This window comes from Artemia franciscana, chromosome 10 (genome assembly GCF_032884065.1).
Source record: "Artemia franciscana chromosome 10, ASM3288406v1, whole genome shotgun sequence".
In the NCBI taxonomy this organism is placed as follows: Eukaryota; Metazoa; Arthropoda; class Branchiopoda; order Anostraca; family Artemiidae; genus Artemia; species Artemia franciscana.
The window spans coordinates 36,920,632-36,947,531 of NC_088872.1; the positions used below are offsets into that span (position 1 = coordinate 36,920,632).

A 26,900-nucleotide genomic window follows, 5' to 3' on the forward strand; every position below is an offset into this window, starting at 1 on the left:
GAGTCACAAAAACAACGTGAAAACAGGCTTGCGGCTCAAAGAGATAATACCAAAAGAAAGCGTGCCAAGGAATCACAAGAGCAACGTCAAAATTATCGCCTGGCATTCAGGTACAGCCCAGTCGATGAATATAGCTTGAGTAGATGTGTTCAAATCGGGACTATGTCCAAATTTGTCCCTATTGCAAGGCCTTGAAATTTAATGGTGAAACAATGGGAATGTGTTGCGCCTCAGGAAAAGTTAAACTTCCTCAACTGGCTGCACCACCAGAGCCATTGGAGACTTTATGACGTTACAGACCGGGACACCGAGACACAAGAAATATAAATGACGACCGGGACACTCAAAGAGAAATTACAGACCGGGACACAGGGAATATAAGTGAGACCGGAACACTCAAAGAGAAATTACAGACCAAGACACCAGGACACAAATGACGGCCGGGACACAGGGAATATAAATGACGACCGGGACACAGGGACACAACTACAACAGGGACGCCGGAAGGGCCCAGGGGCGATATATAAATGACGACGGGGACACAGGGAATATTCGATTAGCAGTTGCAATCAAGAAAGCTCAAGGGCAATCATTAGAAAAATGCGGTATAGATCTGAATACGGATTGTTTTCCCATGGACAATTATATGTTGCATGTTCAAGAGTCGGTAAACCTTACAATATATTTATATGCACAGACAATGGGACAGCGAAGAATGTTGTATATTCGCAAGTTTAGTTAAAAACATATATATATTTATATCTATCTATATTCACAGGTGGGACACAGGGACACAACTACAATGGCGCGTAACGACTTACGCGCGCAGGGGGGGGGGAGGCTTGGGGGTTCGCGAAGCGCTCCCACCAACAGCTAGTATTATATAGGACCTTTCGTATTCACAGGGCGAGTACAGCTTTGCATCATGTCTTAATTGGGCCAATCAAAATTGATTCTACAGTTTAAAATAAAATGTCGAGGAGTAAAATCTAAGGCTCAGGGTGTTTTTTCACAGTTAAAAAAAGTTTGGAAGAATAGAAAGACAAGTCTACAAACCAAGATTAGAATATTGGAAGCTACAGTGATGACAGTGGTCAAATATGGCTCTGAAGCATGGGCCCTCCGAAAATCAGATGGAAATTTACTAGATGTTTTCCAGAGAAATTGCTTACGGATTGTTCTGAGAACCCGGCTGACTGACCGTATTTCAAACAGTAGGTTGTACGAAAAGTGTGGTTCAATCCCGCTTTCTGGGGCTATAATGAAAGAAAGGTTGAGATGGCTAGGCCACGCTCTACGGATGAAGGATGACAGATTACCGAAGATTGTCCTTTTTGGCCAACCGTCTGGGGCTACACAGAAAGCAGGTCGTCGTTGTCTGGGTTGGGAGGATGTCATAAATAAAGATTTAAAGGAAATGGGAACTTCCTGGGAGGGTGTAAAGAGGGTGGCTTTAAATAGATTAGGTTGGAGAAGGAGCGTGCGTAGCTGTGTCGGCCTCAGGCGGCTTGGTGCTGCAGTGAGTTATTAGTAGTAGTAGTAGTATAAGGCTATTGTCAGGTTCGGATAGTTTCCACCAATGGTGGTATTACAGTTTCTATACGGCGAAAAAATAATATGAGTTAACCCAGGATGATAAAAAAGTATAATTAACGATATAAAACACATAGGATAAAATTACCCAGATTCAATGACAATGACTAACTGAGGCTAATTATTTTCCCATTTTATAAAGTATACTCCAAGAAACCAAGGAACCGTGGTTGGAGATAAATTTCAAGTAATTCATAATTGTTCTCATTTAAAACGTGCAATTGTAAGCTCAATAGCTATGACATACCCGTCTTCTATACTTCACAGCTCAACGACTGAACAAAGATAGCAATTTCTTACAGGGTTTTAAGAGCGTACTGGTGCAAGGAACAGGCAGGCTTTTTCAGAGAAAAAGGCAGCGTGTTCTTGGTAAATATTTTAGATTTATAAATATTTAATTGAACTGAGCTTAGACAACTTTGAACTTCATTATAGAGCATTCCCACAAATATAGTAGGGAAAATACTTAGTTTTGTTGATTCAAACTTTTGAAAACAATCTAGGAAAAAAACTCCAAGGCCGAGAGCTATAGGATGGAATACGGTCATATTGACCTTGAAAACATCACGCCTGTCCATTCCTTTACATGTTTACTTATTAGACGTTGAATTTTAATGTTTCTTCTTCATCATAAGTTTTTCCGAAATTTTAAACAAAAACTTAAAGGTGCATTGAATTGACACTTTACCTAATTTGGCTAATTTAGATTATTTAGATAATTGCAAACTATGTGATATTGGGTGCCTTAGGAAATATAGGTTATATCACATGTTATATCAGCATTCTAAGCATCTAAAATCTAGTTTCAAATTTATTTCGTTTTCTCCTTTTTAAGGAATTTTTGATTTTTATTTATTTGTTTTTACATTTTAAAATGGGCCACTACTTGTCTATTTTAACTTAAAAGATGGCTTTGAATAAGTTGGGACGGATGAGGAATGTACACAGCTGTGTTAGCTTCAGGTGGCTTGATGCTGCTATGAGTCGTCTGTAGTAGTAACATTAACAGTACTAACATTACTTGCACCATACAATTGACTTCATTAGCAAGAACTTTAGTTCTGCTGAATTTTGTAAATCTTTCTACATACATACCTGGTATACTCTAACAGCCCATTCCTTAAATGCTTGTTCTTGTCCACTAAGCTCATCACCGCAGGCCAAGGCTAATATGCGTTCACCGCCTAGTTCACCAAATAATGAGTCAGTAAATTTTCCAAATGCGCAGAAGTTGGGATATGCACTAGAACCCAAAGCAAAAACACTAAACCTGAAATGTAAATTGATATTCAAGATCCTATATTCTAGGTAAATTCCAAGCAAAATTAAACAACACTGGTTTATTTTTTTTATAATTACCATCAACTCACTGGAGGATCCAGGGAGGACTCCGGGCCCTCAAGATCTTTTTGGCGCCATCAATCCTTGTTTTTTTTCTGTTTTTCACTCATTTTTAAATAAATTTGTCAATTTGCTCAATTTTTGGCATACTTATCACATTGGGCCCTCCCAAGATTTTGCTAATCGGTACTATTGTCACATTGCCCCCTGCAGGTGAATGAGGATCGGAACTTTTTTTCAAGTATCGTAGATTATTTACTTTAGCGAAAACAGTCCTTATTTCAAACTCAACGTTCCTATTTTTCATAATATCAAAAAAAACGAACATCATAACCAAAATGATAAGTGCTTATAGGCTGTGAGGCAAGGACGAGGGCGATATTATAAGGTGTTTTAAGGGCTGTGGGGAAGGATTGATATCCCAAAAGACATAGTTCCTAAAAAGTTTTCAACTACGCTGAACAAAATAGTTATCTCAAAATTTTGGTTGGATTTGTTTGGGGAGTTGGTGGGCCTGGGAAGGGGGCTGGTTTCCCTGCGATCACTTTTGAATCTTGAAAAGGGTACTAGAAATACAATTTCCAATCCAATCAATTTCAATCTTCGGATATATTGCTGATATGCCCTTTTGACAATCTGTATGTACATACTACTTTATAATTTAGTTTAACATTCCACTCAGAAAATTGCAGTGAAATAAAACCTTTAGCTGATGACATTCCAGCAATTATCATTATATATCAAATATTTAGGTCAATTTTATTAGTTCTTTCCAAGACTGTTGTATACACATATAGCTTTCAGCCAATGGTACAACAGACTTTATACTTTTACAGCTAGGGAAGGGAACAGTAGCCATGCTCTTGGCTGTAGTAATTCCTGTTCGTTTCAAGCTTGATCTGCATATTTAATTTAAGTTTTAATTGTTTTAAAATTTACTTATTCATTTATATTAGAACCTGTTGTTGGTCTGTTTGCTGAGATTGTTTACTTAACTTCTGTTCGTTTTGGGTGTTATTTATTCCTTAATAGTAAAAGATTTTTTGTTCGTTTTCAGCTGGATTTGCATATTCAATTTAAGTTTTACTTATTTTAAGATTTACTTCTTTCTTTGCATGGTACCACTTGTATGTTTGTTTGCTATTGTTGTTTATTGAATTTCTGTTTGTTTTGGGTCTTATTTTATTCTTTAGTAGTAATTTCTGGTCGTTTTGGGTTTGAATTATTATAGATTTTTATTTCTGCTGATCTTTAGTTTAATGTAGCCTTCACTTTTCTTTGAAAAACTTCTTTTTGGAAAGTTATTTCTAATTAATTCTGTTCTTTTTGATGGCCAAAGTTTCAAGTTTTTCAAAATTCCCTATTTCAAAATAAAATTTAATTTCAATATCAGAGTTTCATCAAAATATCAAAACTACTATCAAAGTATCAATATCAAAGTAAGAAAACAAAGTATCAAAGTAACAACAAACAACTTTCATAACTTACAGCCCATGCCCCGTAAATTAAAGTTTCCCAATAAATCAGTAAATCCAATTTTTAATGCAAACTAAGTGTAAAAGTAACAATAAGCAACTTGCATAACTCACAGCCCTTTCCCCTGGAACTGGTAGGAGGGCTCAATTCCGGAAGTGTAGTTATATGGCCTTTGGACTACAACAATATTTTAATTTGCGCCAGGATTACGCTCAAAAAAAAAAAAAAAAAAAAAAAAAAAAAAAAAAAAAAAAAAAAAAAAAAAAACGCAAATTGAAACGACGTAAAGTGAATTACGTTTTCTGTAGCAAACCATGTAAAGACTGAAGATAAGTTACAGGGTTACAAAAATACTACTTTTTATGAGAAAATTGAACAAAGTAAACATTAAAAAAAAATATGCCTTATATACAAAAACAAAAAAAAATGTATCCAGTTACAACAAAATACGCAACCGTATTCAATTAATTTAACAAGACAAAATTAAACTTGATCACTTTCTGATGAGTCCACAATAGATGTTGTCGCGAGTCGGCTTTCTTTCACAAACCATTGGTTCAATGTCTGCTGAACAATTTTTTTTTTCAGTGTAAAATAAATTCTAAATATATGAGCTAATTCTCCCTTTCACCCCTCTTTGAGTTTTAGTCTAACTGGCGTCCAAAATACATTTTTAACAGGAATGAGCCACCCTTTTAACTGCGCAGCTAATGGAATCGCCTGTGAGAAAAAGGGAAAACAGCAATTATTATTTAAAAGAGAGAACCAAAGAAAAACGAACCAGTAAAAGGAAGGATGAAGTTAAGTTTACAAAAAAGGCATTTATCTGATAAAAGGGGACTATAAAAAAAAAATAAAATAAATAAAGTCCAGAATCCAAAATAACGCAACCTCTAAAATCTAACGACGCGCAATGAAAATTAATACTGATTGAGCAGCGATACACGTTAAAAAAAAAAAAAAAACGAAACGACGCAAAGCGAGGTATTCGTGTATTTTGAGAAAAGTGGCTACCTTAAAATTTTGAACGGATGCCTTTGAGGAAAAGGCTGGTTGCCCTTTGACGACTTCTGACTGACATTATTTCTAGCCCTTTCCCTAAGGACTAGATAGGGTTCAAACCCAGAACCATATTTATTTGACAGTTGGACTATTTTGAATAAAATTGCTATCTCAAAATTCCGATCCGATACATTTGAGGAAAAGAGGGCAATGGGGGCTAGTTGCCCCCCGATCACTTCTGACTTTTAAAAAGGATTTAGAACTTCAAATTTTCATTCAAATAAGCTTCCTCGAAAGTTTATCCGTCCACTACTTATATAAAAACCTGATGTGCCCCTGAGGCATAACCTGAAACCCTTTCCCGGGCTCTGGAGATTGTGTAAACCCCGAAGGCATTGTCGTATAGTCTTTGGGGTATTTTGATCAAAATGGTTATCTTAAAAGTTAGACCTTATACATTTGGGGAAAAAGGGTGTGGGGGAGCTATTTGCTTTAGTCACTTTTGGCTTTTAAAATGAAGAACTAGAACTTCCAATTCCCAATGGAATGAGCCTCCTCCAAAGTATATTTAACCATTTTCTTCTATAAGACCTTGTATCTCCCCGAGGAATAACTTCCACTGACCCCGGGCTGTGCTGGGCTCTGTCAGCCCCAGAGGTGTTGTGATATAATATATGGACTATTTTGAACAAAATGGCTATCTCAAAATTTTGACAGATTTCATTTGGGGGAAAAAATTGGGCCCTTTGACTCTTAAAATAGAACTAGAACTTCTAATCTCTAATAAAACAAGCCCCCTCCGTAGTTTATACGACCACTTCCATAAGAACCTTATATGCCATCGGGGATAACGCACAACACTTGGGCTCTAAGAAGTTGTGCCAATCCCGGAGTTTTAATTATATGATATTTAGTTTATTCTTAATAAAATGGTTATCTAAGAAATTCGATTTGATGTCTTTGGGGAAAAGAGGGCGGAGGGGATAGCTGCTTTCAATCGCTGTGAACTCTTTAGAGGGGAACAAAAACCTTCAAATTGTAATACGAAAAACCTCCAAAGTTTACAAGAGCACCACTTCCATAAAACATTATTTGTCCCCGGGGCATAACTTTCATCACAAGCCCCCAGGAACTGTGGGATGTCGACCCGGAATTTTTTTTTATCTTATCTTTGAACTTTTTTAACAAAATATCCATATCAAAATTTAGATCAGATGCAAGTTGGGAAAAGAGGGTGTGGGGGGACTACTTTGCCCTCCGATCAGTTGTCACTTTTAGAAAGGGTGCTAGAACTTTTAATTTCCAATCTAATGAGCCCCCTTCTAAGTTTATACACCCACTCCGTCCAAAAAACCTCATATACCCTGGGACATAGCTTTCAACACGTGCCCCGGGCTTTGGGGGTTGTATCGACTCTGGAGTCTTGTTATATTGTCTTTGAAGTATTTTGAACAAAATTACAATGTAAATATTTTGATTGCATGCATTTGCAGCAAAGAGGGTGTTAAGGGGTCTAGTATCCCTCCATTCACTTTTGACTCTTAAAAAGGGAACTACAACTCACAATTTCCATTCAAATGAGATCCCTTCGAAATTTATACGGCCACCCCTTCCATAAAAATCTCATATGTTCTCGTAGCATAGCTTTCAACACGTGCCTCCGGGCTCTTGGAGGGGGGGTATTTGTTTCGACCTCGGAGTTTTTGTTATCTGATCTTTGAACGATTTTGAGCAAAATGACTATGATAAAATTTTGATTGGATTTATTTACGCAATAGATGGTATTGAGGGGGGGGTTGCTAGATGCCCTCTAATCACTTTTCAATCTTTTAAAAGGGCACTATAACTTCCAACGTCCAACTGAATGAGCCCCCTCCGAATTTTATATGACCAACCCTTCCATAAAAACCTTTTTATGCCCCCCAGGGCATAGCTTACAATACCTTTCCTCGAGTTTTGGGGGGTTATGTCGACCCTGGAGTTTTGTTATCTGATTTTGAACTATTTTTAACAAAATACTGTCTCAAAATTTTACTGGACACATTTGGGGAAAAAAGAGATGAGGGACTAGTTGTTCTCCGATCATTTTCGGCTCTTAAAAAGGGCACTAGAACTTCTGAATTCCAATCGAACGAGCACCCTTGGAAGTTTGTGCGACCATTTTTTCATATGAAGTGCCTCTGGAAAAAACAATAAATATTGAAGCCTTAGGCCTATGGCCTTTACAATAGGCAACGCTATAATGTTGCCTCTGAGCTGTATGCACAAAATACGTTTTGATTTATTTCAACTTTCCCTTCAACATTTCCTCAAATTTTCGCTTCAATACCCTAGCCTTGATAGTAATCACTACAGAAGCATTGTAGTGGTAGCAGTTTTAGTAGCTCAAAATTTTGATCAGGTGTGTTTGAGAAATTGATTGGCGCCGGAGGGGTTGGTTTCCCTCCACTTATTTTTGACTCTTAAAAGGGGCACTTAAAAAGGGAGCTAGAACTTTCAGTTTCCAATCGAATGAGCCACCTCCAAAGTTTATACAACCAGCCCTTCCATAAAAACCATCCATAATGTTACCTATGGACAACCTGCATACGTCACAGCCCTTGGCATATGGGCTGGAGGGATTTTTGAACTCCTGAGTAATAGTTATTTGACTTTCTGACGTTTTTTTTACAAAATGGATATTAGTTTTAATAGGTAAAAATAAGTTTAACAAACTTATATATTTGGATGAAATGCACATGCTCCACAGCTATTTTTTCTAAGTATCTACTATTTGAAAAAAAAATCATGCTTTAAAGACATTATTGATAGTTTTTACCTTTTTGAAAGGTTACTTAAGTTACCTTTAAAGTACTTTTTTAGTAAAGTTATTAAGTAAATTCTGTATCACCTAATTTAAAGGTTCCTACAACTGGGACATGAGTTTTTGAAACTCCCGATAAGTCCAGCTCCAAGCGTCTAAATTCATTATTCAAAGTGTCAATACGATACTTATTTTTCAACTTTGTTACATTCCATGATACAATCTTCATATTCTTTGAATCATTGGAATTATTTTGGCCTCAGAAAAAGCAATGGTCCCGGAACCAGTGTAGGACGGGGACTAACACATCTTCCCAAGTCTACTCGAAGCACTTAAACCGGCTTAGAACCAGAAAACAAAAATTCCCTGGGACCTTCAGTTGAATGGAGGCTTTGTGCATTCCTGGGTCCATCTTGGTCAAAACATGGTTTTCAGCACTTGCCGATTCTCTTCTATAAACAAGAGTCAAAATCTTGCACAGACAAGCCCAAGCCTATTACCCCCGACTCATTATATATTCTTACCTACAAAGATTATGCTACTACGGGCAAACATCCCATCGTAGATAAAATTAACTAGGAAGAGGCTTGTCAGCCGAAAACGCCCGCCGTAACAGATCAGACCCCAGAAGAATTATCCAATAATCGGAAACCAGTGCAAATACTATGTAGTTTACTAGGCTATAATTTGCACGAGGGGTCACTCCTCAAGGTCACCCGGCAGTGCGTTAAACATACCTTTCAAAGTACGGCTAACTAAAAATATCATTCAAATGACAGCTAATTAAAAATATCCTTCAAATCACAGCTATATAAAAATATCCTTCCTATCATAGCTAAAGGCTTTCAGTTCATCTAAAATCTAGTTCCGGGTTCAAACCCAAAAACCACAGCCCCTCTTTGCTTCATCTGTTTTTTCCCTTGGAAATAAGCAAAACCTCAGAAAAATATTCCAAAGTAAATTTAGTTACGAATGATTATTTCAGTTCTTTTTGGGAAAACACCAGTCTTTTCATCTGTTTGGTTTTCTTTGTAAACGTTAACAATAGGCAAAGGGACTGAACTCAGCTAAGTCGGATTTCTCTAACTTTCCTTTTTCTTGTGAAAGAAAGAGATGTTCAAATCTACTGTGTATAAGATTAAAAGAGTTTAAAAGGGTCTTCTATTTATCTGATAAACAGCTGACTACTTACAATAATGGAAACAGACATTCCAAACGTTATTCAATGCTATATATATATATATATATATATATATATATATATATATATATATATATATATATATATATATATATATATATATATATATATATATATATATATATAATGTTAATTTACAGCTCTTAGACTTAATATAAATGTTCGTTGACTCTGAAAGGCTTATGCGTATTGTTATTTATATCATCATTGATCAGTCCTTAAATATAACGAGCTGGCATATTGCACTTTGCGAGATGGAGATAAAAGGTTGGGGCTGTTCCCGTGCTGTGATATGGCTAGGGGTGTACGCTCCATCATAAGTTCCTCTCTCCATCCCTCCCACTGACAGAGAAATCCACGCGTCCCGTGAGTTACAAACCTCACAGCAATGGGTTAAATTCCATGGTGATGCACGGCATCATAGTATAGTCAGAATGGGCCAATCACGAGTTTTCCGAAAAAAAAAGACTGCTAACAGCACAGCAGGGTCACCTTGAAGATTGGCACCCTTCGAGGAAATTATAGCCTAGTAAACGACACAGCATTTGTACTGAGTCCTAATTAATGGATAATTCTTCTGGGTTTGGTCTGTTTTGTTACCGATATTTGGGGCTGGTAAACCTCTTCGTACTGGGTTATCTATAAAGGATTGGCACCCCATTGTACCATACTATTTGTAAAAACGGATATATAACGAGTCGAAGGCTAATAGGCTTGAGATTGTCTAAGGAGGATTTTGACGTTTGTCGCCAGAAGAGCATCGCTAATTGTGGAAAACCATGTTGTGACCAAGATTGGCCGGGATTGCGCAAAGTTCTATTGAACTAGAGGTCCCAGGGACTTCTTGCTGTCCGATTCTAAGCCGGATTGAGCGCTTTGTGTAGACTTGAGAAGATGCGTTAATCCCCTTCCTGCACTGGTTCATGGACCATTACTTTATTCGGAGCATTACAAATTTCAATGATTTAAAAAATTCGAAAATCGCAATTTGAATGTTACAAGGCTAACAAACTATTATCACATCAGTATTTTAACTGACGAATCCAGACGCTTCGAACTGGACTTATTAGGAGTTTCTGAAACTCATATCCCAGGGAGCAGGGAAAAAAAATTAGGTGATACAGAATTTTTTCGTTCGGGCACGAAAGACGGGGTGCATTGGGAGGGAGTAGAGCTAATGATGAATAACGAAGCTGCTAAGCTTTGTTTAGATTGGGATAGTATTAATAATAGAATGCTCGTCCCTCATTTTATGGCTAAAAAGTGCAGTGTATCAGTCATAGTAGTATATGCCCCTGCATAAGAAGAAATATGATGTTTCTATCAGGAGACTTTAATGCTCAGGTCGGTAGAAATAGGAATAGATGGAATCAATCCAGTGTTTGGTCATAAAATGGCCCATAAGTGAATGTTGTATTCACACGATGGTGATACAGCTAACCTCGTTGATTACGTTGTTGTAAGACGAGACAAATAGGATTGATACAAGATACAAGGGTATATAGGAGTGCTGTTCTTCATTTTAAAAGTAAAGATCACCATCTAGCAGTGTCTAGGGTTAATCTGAAGCTGAAATATAAGAACGATTACTACCTTCCGGGATGCTAGAACGTTGGTAGACTCCAAGATGAGAATAACTTTACAGGAGCAGTTGAATACTAAATTGGAGAGTTTAAAATTTAACAGTATAAAAGATGAATGGAATAATTTTAGGATTTTTTTGTGAAGTCCTGAAAATAAATCAAATAAATAAGTCTTGAGAAAATAAATTAGAAACGCAGCAACGAATACCACTGGAACTACTTTATGTTCAAGAGAAGTTTATATTTACAGAGAAGAGACGTTATGTTTACAGAGAAGAGGGGGTTTGCAAAAGAATTATTTGCATGATAGAACCTATGAAAGTAAGAGGAATGTAAAGAGAGTGAAAAAAGCACTAGAGTACGAGAAATTGTTAATAAATTAATAAGTTGTTAATTGTTTGGGAATAAGTTGCTTGGGAATAGACGACCTGGACCTGTCCCAGAAAGATAGGAATATGGCAAAAATTCTTGATAAGGAAAGAGTTAAGAGAGATGGGGGAAAACTTGTTGAGAATTTGCTAAGCCATACAGAGTTACAGGAAAAGACATAGTAAAGAGTGAAAAAGTTTGAGACATTTTGGATGCGAAGTAAGGTTTATTTTACGAAGAAGAATTACTGACAGCACTAAAGAGCTTAGAAAATAATGAGGTTATGATAGTGTAGTACGTGCGTTTTTATGGCACTCGCCCGTCAGCCAAGTGCCATATAGCGATCGCAATTTCTGTCCGTCGGTCTGTAGGTCCAGGTTTTGCTAGTTCGGGCACTTCCAGATAAGCTAAGACGATGAAAGTTGGCAAGCGTATCAGGAAGCGGACAAGATTAAATTAGAAATAGTCACTTCCCCGATTTGACCATCTGGGGGATTGGAGGGACGGTTAATTCGGAAAAATTAGAAAAATGAGGTATTTTTATCTTACGAACGGATGATCGGATCTTATTGAAATTTGGTATTTCGAAGGATCTCGTGTTTCAAAGCTATTTTTTTTTATCCTGACTGGATCTGGTGATATTAGGGGGAGTTGGAAGGGGAAACCGGAAATCTTGGAAAGCCTAGATTGGAGGGATCGGGATGAAACTTGGTGGGAAGAACAAGCACAAGTCCTAGATACGTGATTGACACAATCGGACCGGATCCGCTCGTTTTGGAGGAGTTGGGGAGGATTTCCATAGCTTTCGCGAGTTCAGTGCTTCTGCACGTGCTAGGACGATGAAAATTGGTAGGCGTTTCAGGGACCTGCACAAGTTGACTTGATAATAGTCGTTTCCCCCATTCGACCATCTGGGGGAGGGGTGCCTGGAGGGAGGGAAAATCATGAAAATTTGAGGTAAGTTTCTCCTATGAATAGGTGATCGTTCCTTAATGGAACTTGATATATAGAAAGATCTAATGTTTTAGATGATCCATTTTCAAATCGGATCAGATTTAAGGACATTGAGGGGAAACGAGAATCTTGAACCGGAAATCTTGGAAAACGCTGTGAATGAAGAGATCGAGATGAAACTTGATATGAACAATAAGCGCAAGTTCTAGATACGTAATTGACATAACGGACCAGATCCGATCTTCTTGGGGGAGTTGGAATGATTTCTAGTGCTTTGGCGAGTTTGGTGCTTCTCGATGTGCTAGGACCTCGTCACAAAAGTGCCATACGAGCTCTGGGCTCTTGTTTAAATATGGTGGTTATGAAATTAGAGATTATTTAACGAAGATTAAGAACAAAATTTTTAAACAAAAGAATGTACCCAGCGTACTTCCTAGCTTACTAGTATACTAACGTGGTTTTAGAAAAGGGGTTAGAGAGCGCCACCCAAATTTTCACTCTTAGATTACTAATTGAGAAGTGCCTGGGTCATCAAACTCCTTGAGTCCTCAGTTTTGTAAACTATGAGCATCCATTTGATTCAGCTCATAGCTGATTCAGCCTTTGATTCAGCTTTAGCGATGGTCCTATCCATGTGTAGTATACCTGATAAATACATTAAAGTGATTAGTGCTGCATACGTGATTAACATTGGAGCAGTTTAAGTCAGGAAGTGAGGCTAGTAGCTAGTTTCGTATTAAATTAGGAGTTAAGCAGGGTTGCGTCCTATCCCCACCTGTATGGATCTTATTGTGGACTTGTCCTAAGGATCACAGCAAAGGTAACGGGAGAATATGGAAGCAATTAGGGAAGCAAAAATCTCCTAGACTTAGATTATGCGCTTTAAGCTTCCTAGATAAAAATTTTGGGATAATAAATGAAATTCTTGAGTCTTGCGAGTTCAGGGTGCAAAAACCAGAGTGAAGACTAAGTTGCAAACTACTACTACAACTTCTACAACTAGCAATCCACCGCAGCACCTTGCCGTCTGAGGCAAACACAGCTACACATGCTCCTTCTCCACCCCAATCTATTCAAAGCTCTCTTTACCTCTTCCCAGAAAGTTCTCTTTCCCCTGAATTTTTTTTCTTAGACATCCTCCCGCCCCAATCGAGGACGACTGGCTTTTAGATTAGCTCTAGAAGGTTGGCCATATGGGAGAATTTTCGGAATTCTGCCATCTTTCATCCACATAATTCACCCTAGCTATATCGGCCTTTCTCTCATTACAGTCTTAGAAAGTGAAATTGAACGACACCTTTCATATAGCTTAGTGTTTGAAATACGTTCAATCAGTCTGATACCTAAAACAATCAGTAGTCAGTTTCTCTGAAAACATCTAGCAAATCTTCCTCCATTTTTCGGAGCGCCCATACTTCTGAATTATACTTGACCACTGTTATCACTGTAGCTTCCAATATTCTAACCTTAGTTCGCAGAGTTATCTTACTAACTCCATGGAACTGTGAAAAACACCCTGGGAGTTGGGTATTCTGCTTTTAACATCTATACTGCACCCACTGTCTTTTCCAACAATACTACCTAGCTAGGTTCCAAAGAGGCTGGTATTTTTGGCAGGATTCGAAAATTGATCAGAAATTAAATAGAAAATATGTACTTTTTTTTCAAAAGAATGTTGCCCAAAGAGAATTTTTCAGGTCGCATTGTCCTTGGGAAATTTTCTCTTGGGAGAGGAAGGAGCCATTCGATTGCAATTTTAATGGGGGTATTTTACGAGGAAAAGCTCTCTGTGGAGAAACTTTTCATTGGGGGAATTTATCATGGAGGGGGAGATGTACTTTGTGTGTCGGAATCTATACCATATATCTTATGACCTACAGTAAACAACACACGTGTGTTATCAGATAACAAGGCATAAAATAACGCATATCCCAAAATAACTTAGAAGCTGAGTTTCAATGGTCGTGATGTCAGAGTTCAGTCGTAAAGATTTGAATCTAGGCTATTCTAAATGTGGTATTTATGATTATCAATGAATCGAAAGCCATACGAGATTCAATACTCTGACATTAATAAATTGACTATATAGCTGCAAACGGAAATTAACATTAACGTATGACCCTAACATAAAATAAATAATTTTTTTTTTTTTAACTGAAAGCAAGGAGTGACACTAAAACTTATGACGAACAGAAACTTTTCCGTATGCAAAAGGGGCTGTCCCCTCCTCAACACCCCGCTCTTTACGCTGAAGTCTTTTTTGTTGTTGTTTTAAATAGAAGAGTTGTGAGAAAGAGTCAAATTTTAGCGTAAAGAGCGGGGCGTCGAGGAGGGGACAGCCCTTTCATATACGGAATAATTTCTGTTCGTTTTTGGTTTTATTGTCGCTCCTTACTTTCAGTTAAAAAAACTTGTTTTTGTTATTTAATGTCTGAACGTTTTTGAATTAATGCAGGTTTTGATTTTGGCTCACCGTATATGAATAATTAAAAAGAAATTTGCATATTAATTTCGGTTTTATTGGATAATGGCTTTCTCGAAGATTTGATCGGACGGTTTTGAGAAAAAAGGGGTGGGGGAGGGGCCCTAGCTGCCCTTCAATTTTTGTGGCTACTTAAAAAGGCCACTAGAACTTTAAAATTTATTTACGATTGTTTTTATTAGTAATAAATATACGTAACTTACGAGTTAACTTACGTAAAGGAGAAATGTTACGTAGCTTACGTAATTAACTTACGGCAAAAGGGGAATTTTCTGCCGGGGGCTGTTTTACACCGGAATACAACTTTTCAGGGTGAAGTTTTTATAGGGAGGAATATTGCTGGGAAAATAATCAACAAGAAATTCTACACGGAGAGGAAAGGGTTGTTAGTTCTACAATCTGCCTGTTGTATTGTATAAGATAAGATACATAAGATACAACACTTGTCTAATGCCAACTTATCCCATTGTAGTTTCAATCAATGTTAAGAATCTTGAAGGGGATCTGTCAGTGGGAAATTATCAGCAGGGATCAAGCTGTAAATAGTAAAGTTGAAGACAGAGGTTTAGTTGGAAATTTTCTCAGACAATTCCCCTGCAACATTCTCTTCATATGAAAAATTGTATGTCCAAAGAGAAGAAGAGACCAAAAAAACAAAAACAGTACATGAAATCAGGAAAATTCCTCCCAGAAAATTATCCCCAGGAAATTCTTCCCCCTCAGAAGACCCCCAGCGAAAAGTCAGTATTTTTTTTTTATTAGCAAATATTATTTGTAAACAATCGAGAAACTTCAAAACTTACAACCCTATCTCTAGAAACTATGGGAGATCATGACATCCCCAGAAGCAGATTTATTGGACTTTTAATTATGATTAAACAAATGGTTATCTCAAAATTTCATTCGGATATCTTTGGGAGGAAAAGAGGCATGGAAAGGGGCCTAGTTGCTCTCCACTGTTGGGCTAGCACCTAAACTTTTGCTTTTTGTCTGAATTAGCCCTATGCCGGTCTCCTAAGACCCTTGGTGTATTGCGATCATTCCCGTGAAAAAAGAAGAAAAAATTATCACACATGCATCATCTTTCTTAGGAAAAACATACACGATTCCAAATATCTGTATGTTAAAACCTCTACAATTGAGTCCTCTGTATGCCTTATAGTTAGGGAGGGGGTGAATGCCTCAAACGGTGTATTTTAATTCCAAAAATTAAATTGCGTATTGACCCTTCAGATGAATACAGAATTTGTTCTAAGGAAGGGGGTTGGAGGCAAAAATTAATATATAATCCCACCCGATTTCTGGGAAAATGTTTGATCTAAGCTACTATTATGAAAATAAACAGTAACATTAAACCCCAAAATGAGCATAATTTATTCAGTAGGGGAGTGGAATTGGCCCTTCCACATTCCCAGCCCGTTGTCGTAAAAACTTCGAAGGATGCTCATTCACCTGAAAATTGAGAGTCTTAGTCCATTTTTTTAAGTCTGAAGTGATTGTAGGTCAGGCAACCCCTGGTAGAGAACTATATATGATGTCCGTTCCTTTTCTTACCCCCTAGGACATCTGATTGACATTTTATTGTACCTATTTTGTACTTTCTTTGTGGCTGCTCGCGTCACGGAGAGGGAATTTGCAAAATGAAGGGAGGGGATATTTTAACCTTTGATCTTTTTTTACATCGTGCCAGAAACCATCCCCTCCATGAGAAATTGTGAAAAATGTTCTCTAGTTTTCCTCCTCCCCCACATAAACGTTCAAGACATTTCCAATCCCGCTGAAAAAAGCTTTGAATTTGGTTTCCAACAATTCTTACAAATAAGACCTGAAAAAATCCTCATCTCTCTTCGCGGAACAGTACCCATAGCAATAAAAAAATTATCCCAAAAATACTTCTAAAATCGTCTAAAACAGAGTACACGATTTCTTAATCAGAACGAACCATTTGGGACAAAATTGCAATCTCATAATTTAAATTAGATGCGTTTGGTGAAAAGATGGGCTGCTAAGGAGGGGAGGGGCTAAATGCCCTCCGTCACTTTTGACTCTTGAAAGAGAACTAAAAATACTTATTTTCAACCAAATGATGCGAATCTGAATGCAATGCGAAATGAATGCGAAATGAATGCGAATCTATAACGCATCCGTAAGCTTCGTCCTGCTCTACGCGGCGGAAACCTGGCCCCTCAAATCAACCATCCTTAAAATGATAGACGTCTGTCAGACGAAACAGCTTCGCCGGATCGAGGGATTCCGGTGGGATGATTTTGTAAGCAACGCAAGGTTGCTTACTCTCACCTCCCAGGTGCCATTCTCCGTCCAGATAGCGCAGAGGTCTCTCAGATGGTTCGGACACCTCCTACGAATGCCGACATCAACGCCAGCCCGAATAGTGTACGACTTCGACCCAAAAGCCCATGGCTGGTCTCGCCCGAGGGGCAGACCTCGGACAAGGTGGAAAGACAGCCTCGACAAATTCTTGGTGATGGCCAACATTGCTGTCGACGAGGCGCCTCATTTAGCAGCAGACCGGTCCGCCTGGAGAAGTCAAGTTGCGAAGCTCTCTACGCCGCACCCCATGCGGCAGGAGCCTTAAGTCAAGTAAGTCAAGTCGAAAGCTTTGTTACATAATATTTAGACTATTTTTTAATAAAAATTACTGTCTCAAAATTTTAATTGGATTCATTTCGGAAAACACAACGTCTCGGGGGATTAGCTGCTCTCTGATCACTTTGACTCTTAAAAAAGGCCTTAGAAATTCGGATTACCAATCCATTGAGTCCCCTCCAAAGCATGTACGACCACCCTTTGCATAAAAGACCTTATATGCCCTCAGGGTATAACTTACAACCCTTGCCCTAAGAGCTGCGGGGTGGGGGTGTCTTCCTCAAAGACATAATTTCCAGACCCTTGAACTACAGTGAACAAAATCGCCATCTCAAAATTTCGATTGGATGTATCTGGGGAAATGATGAGCATGGTGGGAGGCTGATAGCTGTCATATTACATTTGACTCTTAAAAGGGGTAGAATTTGTTCCAGTTTCATATCGAAGGAGCATTACCTAAAAATTTTACGATCGTAATTCCATAAAAACGTTTTACGCTCCAAGGTATGACTTACAACCCTATCCTTCGGGCACTGGGAGGTTGTATCAACCTTAGAGGCATTGTTATATGTTCTTTTGACGACTTTGAGCAAAATTGTTATCTCACAATTTCAATTAGATTCGTTTGGTAAAACAAGGGGCAGTCGGGAGGGGGGGGTAGCTACCCTTCATCACTTTTGACTCAAAATGGAAGGAGGACTTCCAATTTACAACCAAATAAACCTCTTTTAAAGTTTATACAGCCATCCCTGTGGCATGACTTACAACCTTTGCCTCCAGGGTCTGGGCGTTGTTTCAATCCCAGAAGCTTTCTTTTTTTATATGACATTTGGATTATTTTAAGTAAAATTGCTATCTCACAATTCCTATTATATGCATTTCGGGAAAATACGACGTGTGTATGTGTGGGGGGGGGGATAGCTGCCCCCAATTACTTTGACTCTTAAAAAGTGCACTAGAGCTTCTGATTACCAATCCAGAGAGCCCGGAGGGGTCTCCTTAGTTTATATGACCACGCTTTCTAGGAGAACCTTATATACAACCAGGGCATAACTTAACACCCTTGCACAGAGGACTTTAGGGGGGGGAGGTTGTCTTCCTCAAAGGCATAATATCTGAACCTTTCAGCTACATTTAATTAAATGGCTATCTCAAAATTTTCATCGGAAGTGCTTGGGGAAATAATGGGCGTGGGGAGGCCTTTGCTTTGATAACTTTCGACAGTTAAAAGGGCACTAGTCCTCTCAATTTCCAATTGAATAAGACCTTTTTGAAGTTTATACAACTCCTTCTGTACGAAGCGTCCTGGTCTATAAAAAAAACAAAACATTGTGCCAATATCGTTCTTTACTTTGGCAGCGCTTTTGCACTGCCTCTTATTAGATTGGTAAGTATATTATGCTTTCTCGCGAAGCTCGGGAATTGAGATTGAACTTTCAGGAAAACCCTTTCTTTTTTCAGGAGGGGGGAATGGGACCTAGAATTTTTCGAAGGAAGGACAAATTCTGTTTCTCCTGTCTCCGCAAAAAAGTAAATGCTAAGGTATTACTTTCATTTTTATGCTTGTCCGGCAAGAGGCTCTATGACTGGAAACAGTAGATTTAAATACATGGCCTACCTAACATTGCTTAAGGGAAGTGGAGGATCTTCATTAGTAACATCGGAAGCTAGGCTTGCCACACTGACAACAGAGCAAAGTCTTTCAAAAGTCTGTGGTTTCGGTTCAGCACTGTTCATCCTCAGTATTGCTCTTGCATCCTTTCTCCTGTAAATAAATGATGTGAATGAGAAGATTGCCAAGAATAAATTAAACAAAACAGGACTAGCAGTACTTCGTATGTTACGAAAAGGCAATGAATAAGAATGTACACCCGAAAGAGCCTTCTTACTGATGCAAACAACAGCTTCTCAACAGTGTATGCACATAGGAAGGACAGACAGATATGTCTGATCCTCTCTGTGCTCCTTTTTCGATGTAAAACATCTTCAAAACACAACAATTTGAACATGTGAAAGAATATTGTGTTTCAAAATAACAAAACAATTTGCCTTTAAAAATTTTGACCTCTCCTCCCTAATTTTATATATTTGGATGTATATTTTTCATAGCATCTGTTTTGACAGTATTGGGGGAAAAGATAACCCTTAAATTTTTATTTAGGCTAAGAACTAAACTAGCTACTTTATCTTAACACAAAAAAACAATCATGAACAATTTTTAATGAGATAATATGCTCACTAAAGTCAGAACCGGAATTTGATCTTTCATTTTTTCGTTTTTAATCTTTCGCTTTCGATCAATTGTGCTTCTCTAAGTTTTATCTGTAGGCTGCAAAATATGTGTTTCACTAGTGTGGCGAAATTCTTCAAAGTTGTCATTTCAAAAAAAAAATGTTTCCCTATCAAAGACAATGGGGTGTAGAAAAACCAAAGGGAGGACACCAGCCAAAAATGGAAACCCTTGCCAAACACCTGCCAAAAATTAAAACCCTTGTCGTTCTTAAACAATATCCGTATTTTTCCTATAGAATTTTCCAAATGACTTATGCATCCCTGATAATGCAGATGGCAATGGGACATATCATTATCCAACTCTTCAACTAATAAAAATCTTCACGATAACATTTTTTAGTAATAGATGAAACAGAAGCATATCTTATCAACTCATACATTTGTTATAATGAGTAATAAAATAGTTTGGAAGCGACAAAAAAAAACCTATACTTATCCTATCCTTATGTTGCGAGAGAAATACTTTAGTTTTGTCTTGTCAGTCTTTTTGTGATCGGTAGTTCTGGAACGACACAGCAAGTGGACCAAAGTAAGTTTTCAGCTTCGAGCTTGAAAACTTACCCTTCTCTTATATTCAGCTATATTTTTTACTTTACTATTCATTCTTTACTTTTCTCCCAGTTCTTAGCTTCTCTTTTTAGAGACATTTCTTTTTCCTTTTTCTTCTTAAACACCATTTTGTTCATTTTAAGTTTAGTTTCCTTTGTCTACCTTGACAAGGTTGATATTTCCACACCAAAAATTCATTCCATTTGGTTTTGAATAGCAAACATCTGTTTTAATTCAATAAAAGCAAAGAACAACAGTGAAACTTTAGAAATGCAGACCTCATTTTATATAAGGGAGGGAATACCACCCTCCTATACCCCCACTCTCAGCTTAGAAGTTTATATTATGATTTTTTGATATATATAAAAAAAAACAATTAAACCTTGTCTGAGAGAATTACTACCAACTAATTACAACATACATTATTTCGGAAAGCCCTCCAGGGCTCAAGCTGATTGCACGAAACGTGAAAAAACGGAAAGAAGAGGCTCATCTGTGAGAGGCCTTACCATTTTTCTACATAATGGCTGCACTACTCTGCAGCAGAGGGCATAATTTGCTATAGGACAGGGGTTAGCTGCCCCTCCCAGATTGCCCTCCCTAGAGATCCCGGTTTGTCCCTTCTCCCTAGCTGAAACTTTGTTTCTTCAAAAATCGTGTCATTATTAAGATAAGGCTGCATAGTTCAAGCTTCGACAAAGACGAATCTTTTTCCTTTAGTATATCTTTAAACTTTTTGTTACTATAGGGCTAATTTTTCAGTTTTTACTATCTATTTTCACATGATTTGGAAAAACTACCTTCACAATTGCCCCCCCCCCCTCCTGGATAGAATTCAAAACACAAAACACTAAATGATTAAGGGACCATTACCACTTGCTGAAAATTCAGCAAGTCTAGTGGAGCATAGACTATCTTCAGCATATAGCTACCAAAAACTTGCAGCATCCTGTACTTGCCATAAGCAGCTCATGAGAATTTTTAAAACTATATGAGAATTTTAAAAACTATATTTAGTAGTAAAAAAGGTAATTGATACAACTAATCTGCAATGTTATAGGATTTCGAGCAGTACTTTTCTGTCAGCGAGAATTAAGCTGCCTTTTATTTCTTTCCAAGAATTATTTTAAATCGAAGCTCAGTCTGCACAAATCACACTTAGGTTAGCCTGGGACAATCTTTGAAAGTTAAGTAGGGTAGTTAATTTCAAGCTATTGAACTTCATGATGACATAACTCCACTTTCTTTACCCTCTCAAACGCTTTAAGGCACTTGAAAGACTAGTATGCAGGAAGCCATGGTAGGCTGAAAAGGAACAAAATTGCCTAATGCTAGATAGGGCTGGTGATGATCTGACATTAATGCCAGTCTTTACTTTTGTAAGCCTATTTGACTCTTGATCAGGAAAGAACGAAAGTCAGATGGCTGAACACTAATGTGGAACACATTTCACCCTGAAAGGCTCTGATAAAATGAAGGAGATGTGCACAGTGGGCATCCTTCCCAGGAGTACACCGAATAGTAATATCAATGCTCTTGTAAGCTTCCTGTACTCTTTGAGATACACTTTGTCCTGCTCTGTTAGAGTCTTGACTATGACTTTCTAATAAGAGCCTAGTCTATTTATATTTGGAAGAAAGACTCGAATCAATTCAATCTCAGAATTTCCTAACGATCGGCTGTGGAAAAATTTTCTAACTAATTTTGACTTTGGAAAAGTAAGAAAATAAAACAAATAAGAAATACAAATTATTGAAAAATATTTTCCACTTACGACCTCTCATTGCTACCGATTTCTTCGCGGTCATGTCCAAGCTTCATGGTAATTAGTTCTCGAGCGAATCTCTGCAATATAAAAATAAATCTCATCATAATAATAATAATAATAATAATTTATTTGTAACCCACAAAATACATTACTGTGGAGTAAACACACGAAAAAGAAAAAACAAGAAAAAAAATATAACAACATAAATAACACAACGGCATAACAACATACAACATAAGTAAATTACCTCAATTCAAAAAATGGCCAAAGAAGGTCAAAAACACCAATCATTTGCTGAGTTTTAAGAGATATATCTTTAGATAAATGTTTCAGTCGCGAGGGCGCATCGACGATGTCAAATTTAGAAACGACTGTATAATTCCGATACCACCGAGGCAGACGCAGCAAATACTTGCAATACTTAAAATATCCTGAGCGTATTTTCTTTGCGTCCTTCTTGCGAAGGAGAAAAGCAAAACCAGAAAGATAAAAAACAGCAGGGGCACAAAAACTGGAATAAAGACGGCATAGTCCTTTTTGATTATACCGACCACGATTTGGTGAAATTTTCGCGTAACCAACCCGCATACTTTTCAGCATGCTGGCCGTAATAGTGGAGCAAATTGACGAAAGTGACGTGGAAAAAGAGACACCCAACCATTTAATACTTGCTGAACATGGTATATTTGAAGAACCCAAGCAAAGAGGTGATGCTGGTGGAGGATGCTAATAAAGTAAACTGACCGTCTATGGCTCTAAATAAGCAATAACTCGTATATAGTTTGTTATTTTCTCAAAAATATAAAGCTTAGTAAAAGAAGCAGGCCATATAAAGAAAGAAAGATGTCAAGAAAACTCCAGTTCTTCCTTAATTATTTTCTGTCATATAAAAATCTGTAGGAAAAAGATATAACATAGTTTGGCTGGAATATAGAACTATTTATCAAAAAAGAACAAAAATGACACATTCCACCCCACTGGTGGCTCCAGCACTTTTCCCATTGGCTATGTTTCATTTAAAAGCATGAACATCACTCAGATTATCGTTGAGATGAATATTTTCATTCTCAATATGGAAGCTAACGTAAATCTTGTCTTGTTCTATTGAACAGTTAAACTGGAATGCATCATTCTTACGAGCAGACGTTCTTCTATCGATTGCACGACTCAAATTATTCATGCTACCAAATTCCTTGTACGGTACAGCAACTTCATACCTTTCCTAAAATTTGATGGCGGGGAAGAGTTTTGTCCAAAAATCGCTTGTTGTATTCAAATCAACATTAAGAGGGTCAGAGACATTGGACATGGATATCACACAAAAATTATTGAGCAATGTGGAAGTCTTCAGCGGTATTCCAAGAAACAGTGTCAGAGTGGTATTCTAGCTAAGGAGCAAGCAACGGTCTCTTGCCCCTGTGAGTTCGACTCTTTAATATCTTTTCAAATTTTTTGAATACATTGTTTCGAAATTGTTCCTATTCATAGTCATAAGAATCATCAAGAATCTCCTCATCCTTCATATAACGTAGGCAATAAGTTACAGGTTTAGTTTCTAAGACTGTGGAAACCTTAAAACTTCAGTGGACCACATATAGTCCTCCTTTTCAAACACGTTAGCTATTCGAGAAGAAAAATGTAAAAAAATTGTCTTGTTTGAGAAAAATGTCAAATTTATTATGACCCCCTCGATGAACTTCCAGAGGACTATGATTGGAAGGGATTCACGAAGACTTTGATTATAAATCATCATGATTTTATATAAATCATGAATACAAGCGACAGTATTTTTCAATGTACCATGTCTTGAAATTAAAAGTTGAACAGTTCTTATCAATCGTTCAGCCAACGCCGCCTATATCGAACTATGACTATGATAGAGTATTGTTTTATATTCCGACAGAACCTTTTTTAACATGTGCACTAATAAATTCACTACCCCGATCTGATTGAATTTTTCTATAACAATCCTGTTTAAGGATGGATTCAAGAGCTTTAGCAATTTCATCACTTCTCTTTGACTGCAATGGAATGAAACATGCATAGTGACTAAAAACACCATGTCAAGTAAAATATACTTATATGGATAATTGTGACGTCTTTGAACTTCGTCTAGAGTCAAAGATATGCTTGTGATATATGCAATAAGAAGAAGGCTTTAATTTTTCGATAATGACTACCGCAAACTCTATACTTTCAATTTAGAATGTAACTTGGTTCACTCTGTAAATACTCAATCGCTAGGCATTTTTGGAGTCAGTTGAGTTGAGAAAGTATGGTTAGGAGCTTAAACTTCCCGCTTCACCAATATTACCATAAACACGTTTCAAAACTTGAATCATTTTGAATGTAGACACATAGTGAAACGTCCACTACCCTTTTGCATACTAGAGAATAAGGATGATGGTGATACACTGATATTAAGATACCTTCTCTCGGTTTTTCAATAAAAAATCATCATCACTGGGTGTGCTAATATTTCACAAAAATGATTTATAATCATCTTTTGGTATCTGAACATATTCTTTTATTCGTTTTAAAATATTTTAATTGACAATAAGACTTTTTGGGAAGTTTGATGAGTTTAAAAATCAACACAAATGACTGTCAAATAATACAAGTCTTTTACAATTTATTATCAAAGATGATATCAAACCAATGAGATTGTAGGTGTTGCCGTGGATTATAACCTAATTCTTTTTTTTTTCAAGAATTTGTACGTGTTCACTTTCCAGCGAGATAAGTCAAGAGTCTCTTACTTTGCTCACAATACGATTGTGGTAATAGGTCTGCAACACTTGTCAAAACTTTAGACAATGACGAATCTTCTTCTTGTTTTGGTGGTGGTGGTGACGATGTTGAATTTACAGAATTTTAAGGCGTTTCCTTTTGTGACCAATGACATTTATATTTAGTGGTCTTTCGCGGTAAGGTTTACGCCTGTTCACTCGTCAAAGGGCATCTTGAAGCAAAAGTAGAATTCCATCGTCGGCAATTATCTCATTGTTAATAATTTTACCGAGATTGTCCTCCAAGAACGGTGAAAGGGCGAGTTCTATTTGTGTCAGCTTTTTGGGTTTAGCTAGTTTTTAATTTTTACAAATCCTGCAATTATCGACAGTAAAAGTGTAAAGAAGATATTACCCGCTTGAAGAAGACGTTTTCTTTTAAAATTCTTTCCCTTATTTTTGCCTCCTAGGGCACGCGCAAGTGAACAATGTTGCTTTGTCTGTTGCTTAACCACTGCTGACTGTTGAACATCGCATTCAGTTAAATTCAAACAATGCTCTGATAATAAATTATTAAATCGATATTAACACCATGTTTAAGCGTAGCTTTCCTAAGCCGCGGTTTGAAATACCTAGGACGAAAAATAAATATCTGTTTTTCATGTAGTTTCTTTAGTTTCATGATGAAAACTAAGGACCTTTTCTACTGTTAACGACCTGTAGTTAGCAGTAAAAAGTGAGCACTATGTAGCACTACATAGTGAGTATAATTTGAAGCAGGTGTCTCCAAATATTTGTTCTGATGAAAGAGATTGTGGAAGACAACGTATGGAAATTTGTTCATGAAGAAATCGGACCGTAAATAATTGCAAAATCTTATGAGACAATTCTTCAACCGATTCAGCTTAATCATCAATAGTCAACCAGGAGTTTAGTTTAATAATATTAAACACATCAAGCCCCTGAATGAATTTTGTGTCTGGCGCAATAGTCTTTATTTTATCATAGGACTCTTGCCACAAGCTATTTTAGATGTTCTTAAGATTTTATAAGAATATTTTATTGCGATTTTGAATTATTTTCATTCAAAGTGCCGTGTTCCCAGATATTGATTGCCCGCAAAGAAACGAATTGAATACGGTTTTGAATTGATACTTTTTACTGTTCTCGCTGTCAAAATACAACTAACTGTAAATTGCCTCAATCTCTTGAATAAATAATAATTCCCTATGTTCGAATACACAAAAAATAAATACAGTTTTCTTTAATGACAATAAATAGAGCACAAAAATTGAAAGACACTTGAATATCACATTTTTTTATGTATGATTTTGATTTTGAAGCGATTAATTTCCCGTTCCCTGAAAGTAATATACACTCAAATATCACATATTTAGCGTTTTACTCAAAATTAGATATGCAAGGATTTGTAGTAGTTATATTGATTTTTGAATAGATGTAACATTTTAAGCTAAAAATTGACTTCAAGAGGTTTTTCTGCAAATAAATTAACTTGGAAATTAAAAAAATTTAGTTTGTATTAAATACCGAAAGAATTATCTTGAAATACTTAGAGGACTTTTTGGATGATTTGCTTTCCTTGTTACTAAGATTTGCGAGTCCCTGATCTGTGACAGTGGATTTCAGGTGGATTTTGCATGTGTCGTTTTCTCAGAAGGTCTTAATTTGCGTTCTTTTCTTTGAAATTTATTTAGGTTACATTTCCATTGATTGAGAAGATTTGTTAATAGTGTAAAATGGTAACAAATGTTCAATACTGATATATATGATGGACAGGTATGATCATTCAGGTTAGCATAATACACGAGCGCCAAAACCAAGGTAAGATAAGTTATTTATGGAGTTATTTAGTTGTTATTCATCGGTTTTTTAAAAGGCATATATGTACTGTAGGGAATCTATAGTAGGCACGCCACTTGCCTGGGTAGGGAATTTAAAGGGCCAAAACCCTATAGGCAAGTGTGTATTCTCATGATGAGCCCTTTTGTTGGGTTGTCGCCTTTGAATTATTTGTTTTTTTATTGTTTTTTTGGTATATGACGACTTATACTTACTTACGACAAAACTACCTGTACATGGATTATTCTTTGCGATTGATTATGTATGGTTTTGCTGTTTGGCCTATGTAAT

At 37.0% G+C, this 26,900-nt stretch overlaps 1 protein-coding gene across 1 annotated transcript in view; it reads right to left on the bottom strand.

The window, feature by feature from the left end:
- Positions 1-26,900, bottom strand: part of LOC136032155 (nitric oxide synthase-like protein) — a gene marked incomplete in the record, with an annotated part of 293,001 nt that overhangs the window by 36,144 nt on the left and 229,957 nt on the right. Inside the window, 3 exon segments of the mRNA XM_065712338.1 lie at positions 2,689-2,863; positions 19,030-19,176; positions 22,027-22,097. Coding sequence (XP_065568410.1) covers positions 2,689-2,863; positions 19,030-19,176; positions 22,027-22,097 — 393 coding nt within the window.